Source organism: Galeopterus variegatus, unplaced genomic scaffold, assembly GCF_000696425.1.
Source record: "Galeopterus variegatus unplaced genomic scaffold, G_variegatus-3.0.2 Scaffold4000, whole genome shotgun sequence".
In the NCBI taxonomy this organism is placed as follows: Eukaryota; Metazoa; Chordata; class Mammalia; order Dermoptera; family Cynocephalidae; genus Galeopterus; species Galeopterus variegatus.
Window position 1 is genome coordinate 7,336 of NW_007730111.1, and position 8,920 is coordinate 16,255.

Consider the following 8,920-nt stretch of genomic DNA (forward strand, 5'->3'; position numbering starts at 1 on the left):
TTCTGGGGCAGATGCTGAGTGCATTGCCTGGGCTGCATTGCGGGAAGCTCTGCTAATGGGAACCAGGAGAAGGAAAAGCATCTCTGAATGGAAGAAAAGCCATGGGCAAGAGGAGCTGGCTTGTAGAAGTCCATACCCAGTTCTGTCTGTGGGTACAGCTTCTGGATGGGGGCGGTGGGGAGGTTCAGGGACTAAAACCTCCATCTGTCTTCTGACCACAGGGAGGCTGGGTGTCACTTGCCCTCAGGGCAAACCCCTCTGAGACTTGCCTGCCTCCTCTGTGAGCTGGCTCACTGCCCACTTGCAGTCACTGCTACCTGATGTTATTTCCCTGCCCCTCAAAAGGCAGGGCGTTGTCTTGCTTCTGTGCACCGTTGGTGCTCTGCAAAAGTTCCCTTGCAAATGCCAGGGTGTTTCCAACTTGGGTCTGTCTCCCCGCCAGGATGCCCACAGCTGAGGCCCCCCAGATGGCTGGTGGGCAGGGCGATGGAGGTGATGGTGAGGAAGCAGAGCCGGAAGGGATGTTCAAGGCCCATGAAGACTCCAAGAGGAAAGTCCGGGACTACCTCCGCCTGGCACCCCTGTGGCTGGCCCTGGTTGTGCTGGCTTCAGCGGGGGTGCTGCTCTGGTATTTCCTAGGTAATGGTATGGGCCCACCTGGGAGAGGGACCTGAGGGGACTTGGGGTGGCTGCAGGGGGCACAGCAGGACAGGCCTGGATTCCAGGCTCAGCAGTGCCTAGTGGCTTGCTGTGCAACCTTGGGCAAGGCACTTCCTGTCTCTGAGTCTCCCTCCCTGTCCTTTGAGGTGGGAATGCTGCTGGACCTTCATACTAGGTCCTGTGGCTCTGGTCTGCTCCATGCCTGGACCAAGTGGCCCCACTTCCTGTCTCTGAGTCTCCCTCCCTGTCCTTTGAGGTGGGAATGCTGCTGGACCTTCATGCTAGGTCCTGTGGCTCTGGTCTGCTCCATGCCTGGACCAAGTGGCCCTCTGCTCCCCACCAGCTGGGTAAGGAGAGCTCTCACAGTACCCAGTTCTTGAGTGTAAGCATTGCCTTTCGTTGCCTGCAGTCCTCCTGGGTTGCCCTGAGTCTTGGAGCCAACCTGGCTTTGCTGGAGGAGGCCCAGAGGTGCCAGTGGTGCCTGATACCAATTAGTGCCTCTGCTCACTTGAGCCCAGCCAGGTGCTCCTCTAGGGTGGAGATCACAGCTCTACCATCCCTGGGTCTCCATGGCTCTGAGTGAAAGGGGGATGAAGCGGGGCTAGGGAGCAGCTGGGTTTGGGGGCCTCTCCCATGTCCCAGATTTTGGCCCTTCCTCCCCAATATCATAGCTCTCAGTCAGTCCCCTGGGCCCCAGGAGCAACTGGCCCATGCTTTGGGCCCATCCATCCATCCTTCCATCCATTCATTCATTGAATAAATGCTCTTGAGCATCTACTATGTCTTTCTCTAAAACTGATGGAGACTGTATCTCGTTTCTTCAGCTTCTGGTGATGGGGAGTAATGCAGAAACAAAATTAGACAGTGCCCGTGTAAATGCTCCCTGTACATTTTTGAAAACTCATTCATTCATTCAGCACTGAGCAGCTCCTGTGTGCCAGGCTCTGTGCCAGGTTCTGGGGATAGCCACCCCCACTTCAAGATTTAGCGGTGGCGTCAGACAGGGCAATTATAATAAAGCACAACATGTGCTAGGACAGAGGAAGCTGAGGCTGGGAAGCCACAGCAGGGAAAGCCCAGCTTGTAAGTTATCAGAGACTTCCCATTAAACATTCTGCAAAAGTTAGACTGTAATTTTACTGGCTCAATCTCATGGTGGAACTTCAGCCCTGTTGAAAGGAACCAGGGGACCCACTTTGGAGCAGTCATCAGGGGGATTGATCTGCCCAGGCCCAGCTCCAGTGGGGTCAGAAGAGGGGGAGTTCTGGAACCAGTCCCTGGGAGTGACACTGTTAGGAACCCCAGGTTTGACGTGGACCTGTTTGTGATGACTCATAGAGTTGACAGTGATTCTACTTAGGGCTGTGAGGAGGGAGTAGACACTGCACATTTCACCACCGGCAGGAAGCCAGTGCCCCAAATAGCACTGGCTGCGTGGGTCTCCTTGGGCACCAGGATAATTAGTCTTCAGGGTAAAACACAGAGCACTGGGCTGGAGGGCAGGGACTCACTTGCAAATTGTCTTTCTTTGCAGAGGAGTCTAATTCCTCCTGATTACGCTCCTGGGGTAAATCATGCCCCACCCCCACCACAGGAGGGGTACTCCATGGGGCTGAGGATGGGGGGTGAGTGCTCCCAAGCCCCACCTGGGGGAAGCCAACTTCCCCCAAAGGATTAAGTGTAGGGGAGGCACTTCAGAAGCTGTTGGAATGACTCTGCGCTCCCCACCCCCGACTTTGCCATAGGTGCTGGGCGCTGGGCAAGGAGGTGAGTCAGAGGCACTTCCTGCCCAGTCTGGAAGCAGAGATGGGCAAGTGGCTGATCACACTGGAGCAGGATAAGCCCCAAGTGAAGAGCAAATGACTGGCCGAGTGGCAGCCTGACCCAGCAAGCAGCCCAGGAGCGGGTGGGGGTTGGCTTCCCAAGAGCATGGGCGCTGCTGTTCCCCTGGGCCCCAGTAGCAGGGCCCTGAATGCCACCAATTGTATTTTCCTGGTCCTTTCCCTCTCCTGCTGTCCTGGGTGGGGGTCTAATGTTTTCTTCTCAAACCTCCAGCATGGCCCCCCCCACCTTGTCTCCTGCTTCAGTGAGAAAACTGAGCCCCTCAAAAGAGAAGCCCATAGATGCTGGTGTCACGCCCTCCCAACTGCACCCCCATACCCTGCCTCCGTGGGTCCCCGTGGGTGAACCGTCCCTGCACTGTTAAGGCCAGGTCTCCTCCTGGACCCCAGATCCCACCCTCTTTGCCCATGCAATGGCCCAGTGCCAGCATAACTCCCTCTGCTTTTATCTTACTCGGAGTAAAACCCAAAGTCCTCTCGGGCTCGCGAGCCCCCCATCGCCTCTTCCTCCTGCTCTCCCCATTGCTCTCTCTTTGCTGCTCCTGACACACCAGGAAGCTCCCGCCTCAGGGCCTTTGCACTTGCCGGGCCTTCTGCTTGGAACACTCTTTCCACAGATGCACTTCCACGTGGTGACACCATCACCTTCTTCCCTGGCCTCCACGTTGCCACCCACCCCCAGCCCCCGATTTCCACAGCACTTAACACCTGTAACATGTTATACACTATGTTTGTTTATTGTCTTGCTAGGCCATAAGCTCTTAAGTGCAGGCTTTTCTCTTTGTTGTTTTGTTCATTATTATACTGATATATTCCCAAGTGCTTTAGACCAGTCTCTACCTACAGTAGGTTCTCAATAAATATTTGTCAAATGAATGAATGAATGAATGAATGAATGAATGAATAAGGGTATTAAACCAGGGCTGTAAATCTTCTTTCTTCACCTCAGCCAGAATAGTCTTTGCAAACCAGAAATCTGATGACATAATTCCTGATTTTAAATCTTTCATGGTTTCTCTTGTTCATGGGGTAAAGACTGAAACCTGTCCTGCTGATGCACCAGCCTCTCGTCCCCCCTTCGGTCTGAGTGCTTGAGCCAAACAGGCTTTTAGCCCTGGTCCTTACCATGATTCCTCTGCCTCAGGACCCTTGCACATGCTGATTCCTCTGCCTGGAGGCTACTTTCCTCCCTCTTCTCTTCCCAGGTTACGGTTTCCCAGTCCTTACATCTTAGCTGGAGGGTCACTGTGGCCGAGGCCCAGTCCTTTGTCACATCCCCTCAATAGCACCTGGGCTTCTCCTTGATGTCACTCTTCACAGATGAATCCTGCACGCTGGGTGGTTACTGGAGAATTGTCCTTACTCACCACAGTCAGCTCCACAAGGGGAGACACATCTGTCCTGGTTGACTAGTACACCCCACATAGTAGGCACTTAGCACATACTTGTGGAATCCCTGGACAACCTGATGAATGGCAGGATGCAGAGGTGCCAACCCATGACCTTGATCTTCTGGGCCAGGTGGATTTCCTGGCCTTCATGTCATCCATGTCCTGGGCTGGTCGCTGTGTCAGCCTCTCACTGGGAACCTTTAGGACACCATACATCTGTGGGCCTCTCTCTTCCCTGGCACCGTGGAGCCAGTTTGTCACCAAATAATGTTGGATGACCATGATGACAATGACAATGGCAAAGATGCTGCTGCTGCAGCTGCTGCTGACAGTGCCTCAGAGGCCCAAGACAGTGAGGCTGAGCTGAGGGTCTGGGTGGCAGGAGAAGGCATGGGAGAGACAGGAGCCTCTCTCACCTGCTGCCTCAGTTAACCCTGCGGGTTCCTTCCTGGTCAGGGTACAAGGCGGAGGTGACGATCAGCCAGGTATACTCAGGCAGCGTCCGGGTGCTCAATCGCCACTTCTCCCAGGATCTCGCCCGCCGGGAGTCCAGTGCCTTCCGCAGTGAAACTGCCAAAGCCCAGAAGATGGTAGGGAGGATTTCGGGAATGGGAGGGTGGAATGTGGGGCATGAAGGGAAGGGGAGAGGCCTGATCACCTCAGGCCAATTGGTCAACCCTACGGGAGCACTCCCTGGGAGCACAGCTCTGTTTTAGGCACCATGGAAGGGGGTGTGGCAGAGGGTGGTGGGAAAGCTAGTGGACTCCTGGGTCAAACGCACTTGGATTAAATCCTGACTGAGCCACTTACTAGCAGCAGAGCGCAACCTGAGGACAGTTAGCCATGTGCAGTTGATGCTATCAGGGCTCCACCCTGTCCCCTCCCTTACAGGGCGTGGTTCACTGCACTGGGGATGGTCTGCTGACAGCACCTTACACCCTCTGGCTGTACCCCTCAGCCATGAGAGCTGGAGTGGGTGGTTAGACACCCCAGCTTCCTTGGCCCTGGGTGGGGGCCAGTTCTGAGGATGTTCCACACTATCTCCTGCAGGTGCCCTGTTGAGCCTCAGTCACCCCGGCTCTATCTTGCTGGTTAGCAGTCCGTGTTGGCTGCTTGCCCTTCTGGTCCCTCTCCCCCGTCTCCACCTGGACGTTCCCAGAATCACCTCCAAACAGGGCTGCTTCTGGGGGACCCAAACTGAATCTCTGTTTCCTTCTCCATAAAGTGGGGGTAATAATAACAGGACTGGACTAGGCTTGTTGTGAAGTTGAAAAGAGATGTGAACATTATTTCCATGCTGTTCAAAGGGCTTTGGAACACACAATCCTGCCACCAACACTGTGGCTGGATATATGCAAAAACCCTAAGCAGCAAGGCTCCCTATCAGAGCAAGCTGGCTGTGTCCGAGGCTGCTGGGAGAGGTGCAGAGGGGACCCCAGGAGCCGAATGGGGCTTTTCAGAGCCGAGGAGCGACTTTTGATGAGGGTCACAGAGGCCATTGATAGTGCTGGTGTGGGTGGAGGTGAGAGCTAGGGGAGAAGAGGGAAAGGTGGATTGGGAGTGAGGTTTGTGCCCTGGCTTGGCCACTGACTGCTGTGTGACCTTGGGCAAGCCTCTCAACCCCACAGGTTCCTGCATCATGCAGCGCTGCCAGGAGGAGCAAAGGGCACCCCAACGTAAAAAGAGGTTTCAGAAGTGCATGCCATCTGCTTCTGCAGAGGTCACCAGGGGGTTATTTTTTTCCCTCCTCGCAGCTCAGGGAGCTCATTGCCAGCACCCGCCTTGGTGCCTACTACAACTCCAGCGCAGTCTACTCCTTTGGGTGAGTTGTCCCCCACCCCCCAGCCAGCCACTGCTAGAACCCCAGACTCAAAGAATGAAAGGGACCCTATGGGCATCTGATGCAATGTCCTCATTTTTAAAATAGGGAAACTGAGGCATGGAGAGGGAACTTGGCTTCCTGCATGTGACCTCTCTTCATTGAGCTTGGTTTCCTCATCTGTAGAATGGGTACAATGACTATGACAAGCTAGTCAGGGGTCTGGCATATATTAGGTGAGGGCATGTTGGGGGGCATATTGAAAGCAGGGGCCCCAGGCCTGTGCCCTGTTCACATCTGGTTGTGCTACTTGTGGTAGGGTCTATGGCACACGAGTTAACCTCATGTGCCTCAGTTTCCTCACCTGTAAAATGGGAATGGTGAGAACATGTCCCTCAGAGCTTGTTAGAAGATGGAGAACGATGCTTGGGACGTAGTAAGCGCTCGACATGCGCGAGCTGCGGCTGATTTTCTCCCCGACAGGAGAAGGGAGACGGGCAGGGACCAGACTTCCAGCTCCTGCCCTGGCCCCTCTCACTTCTGCCTGCCTTAGGGAGGGACCTCTCACCTGCTTCTTCTGGTTCATTCTCCAAATCCCTGAGCACCGCCAGCCGATGCTGAGCCCTGAGCTGGTGCGGGCACTGCTGGTGGAGGAGCTACTGTCCACGGCCAACAACTCAGCCCCCGCTCCCTACAGGACCGAGTACGAGGTGGACCCCGAAGGCCTGGTGATCCTGGGTGAGTACTGGATGGGGGAATGTGGGGTCAGCCTGTTGAGGCTGGGGGACAAGCTGGTGGTGAGGCCTGGGAAGGCCGCCCGTCACCGCTGGGATGCTGCTCTCAGGGAAGGCCCCCCAAGCGACCCAGGAGCCAGGACTGGAGTGGGGCGGGGGCATTTAGGGTAAATCTCAGGCAAGGCTGGCTCTAAGAGTCTCCTCTATTTTTATTTATATTGAGTTTTATTTTATTTTGCTTTTGCCCTTGTTTGTCTGTTTGTTCATTTCCTTTTGACAGAAGCCAGCATGACAGACATAGTAGCCCTGAATTCCACGCTGGGTATGCTGCTTTCTTTCTCCCCTCTTTCATTTTGAGTTGTTGTTTTTCTTGGTATGATTGAGGGTCAAGGGATCACACTGCTTTTACAGCAGGTGGAGTGAGCCCTGACCTAGGGTTGCCCAGGGGATGCCGTGGTGGACATGGTGATGGGTCCGGAGCAAGGCTTGGGGCCTGTGGCGGGAGTTGTGTGTGTGTGTGTGTGTGTGTGTGAGTGTGTGCACATGCGTGTCTGTTGCCTGTGTGAGATGATTAGCAAGTTAGCTATACATAAATGTGACTCTGCTTTTTTATCATTGAATTCATTTTGCCCCCACGTTCCATTGATGGTAAAAAATAATCTTGCCAATTCAAGGTATATCAGTCACTTTGGGTTTAAAACTTGGTCTTTTGAGGGCCGGCCCGTGGCTCACTCGGGAGAGTGCGGTGCTGATAACACCAAGGCCATGGGTTCGGATCCCTATATAGGGATGGCCGGTTCGCTCACTGGCTGAGCGTGGTGCTGACAACACCAAGTCAAGGGTTAAGATCCCCTTACCGGTCATCTTTTAAAAAAAACCAATCAACCAACCAACCAAACAAACAAACAAAAAGACTTGGTCTTTTGGAGGTAATAGCTCTGTCACATTCAGGGATATTTCCTCCACCTCTTCCTTCCCTTCTCAGCCACGCTAATGGGTCCTCCCTCCCCATCTGGTGCCATTTTGCTAGAGTCACTTTGCTTTTCTCCAAAAGGCCCCACAGTCTTTCTGCTGAGCTGTAGGCAGCAGAGCACCCGCAGGGCCACTCTGCTGCACAGTTCCAGGGGGCACTATCTACATTGTAGCCCGTCTGACTGGAGAGGCCTGGAGTTGTGCAGTGCGCTACCTGGTCTGCTGTACCCTATGGCCTTGAGCACGAGCCCTTGGATTCTTAGATTGCTCCTACACTATCTAGAGTTTCCACCCAGAGCCGAGGTGGAGTGAGCGCCTCAACCCCTTCTCAGGGAGGTCGTCAGAGTTTAAACCCTAGATATGCCTTTTCTGACCTTCCCCTCCGCCCATCCTGCTGGTCAGATGCTTACTTCATAGTGGGTGGAGGTGATGAGGTCAAAGTATGATTTTCAAAAAGTTAAAATCATGATTCTCATACAAAGACTGTGAGCACATGTCAAAGATATATTTAACTCATTAATGAGGAAACTAGTGGGACGGTACAAGACATGAGAAACTGCTCTATCTTCCTATCACGTATCTCTCTCTCATCTGTGGAAAGAAAGAATGCTAGAATAAGGTTGCCAAGTTACATACAAAACCGGTTATTAACTGTACACTCCAGAGAGATAAAAAGCAATAAACCTATAACCTTTAGGGTTATGTTTTCTAGTAAACCACAATCATTGACAGCTTATCAGTCGTCTAAAGGTTAACATCTAACTACAGATTCTGGGACTTGATAATCAGTAGTCAATAGTGGCAGAGTTATTACTCCCAAGAGCCTTAGGGGGACTTATTAGACGGTGCCCCAGGACAGGGGTTTGCAAACTATTGCCCACATGGCAAATCTGATCTGCCGCCACCTGATTTTGTATGGTCCATGAGCTAAGAATGATTTTTACATTTTAAAATGATTGAAAAACATCTTGTGGAAATTTGTTTTCTCTCTGGTTATAGACGTACCCACATAATAGCCTCAGTTTGGCTTCTTAGCTTACAAGCCTGAAACACGAGGGTACTTCAAAAGGTTGGTGGAGGGGCCGGCCCAGTGGCGCACTGCTACAGTGCACCGCTTGGGAGTGCAGCGGCGCTCCCGCCGAGGGTTCAGATCCCACATACAGACCAGCCGCTCACTGGCTGAGCGAGGTGCGGGCGCAACACCGAGGGTTGCGATCCCATTGCCGGTCCCGGTCCGGTACGGGCGCGACACTGAGAGTTGTGATCCGTTGCCGGTCACGAAAAAAAGACAAAAAGGAAAAAATAAAAACAAAAAAAACCCCAAAAGGTTGGTGGAAAAATGGAACTAAAAGATAATACGAATCTCTCATGAACACTTTGAAGGACCCTCTTTATGTACTATCTGGCTCTTTACAGAAAGAACGATGTCTCGCAAACATTTTTGGTGGCAGAACTCCTTGACATTTTTTTTTTTCCTTTTTTGTCTTTTTTACTGACTGGTAA

The 8,920-nt window shown here is 53.0% G+C and overlaps 1 protein-coding gene across 1 annotated transcript in view; it reads left to right on the forward strand.

Annotated features, from left to right (window-relative positions):
* The first annotated feature begins 439 nt into the window (after window positions 1–439).
* Window positions 440–8,920, forward strand: part of TMPRSS6 (transmembrane protease, serine 6) — a 34,805-nt gene continuing 26,324 nt past the window's right edge. The window contains exons 1-5 of the mRNA XM_008586489.1: window positions 440–639; window positions 4,349–4,482; window positions 5,647–5,714; window positions 6,265–6,449; window positions 6,726–6,767. Of these exons, the coding sequence (XP_008584711.1) occupies window positions 444–639; window positions 4,349–4,482; window positions 5,647–5,714; window positions 6,265–6,449; window positions 6,726–6,767 (625 nt within the window). The 5' untranslated portion in view covers window positions 440–443. The remainder of the gene's footprint in view (window positions 640–4,348; window positions 4,483–5,646; window positions 5,715–6,264; window positions 6,450–6,725; window positions 6,768–8,920) is intronic.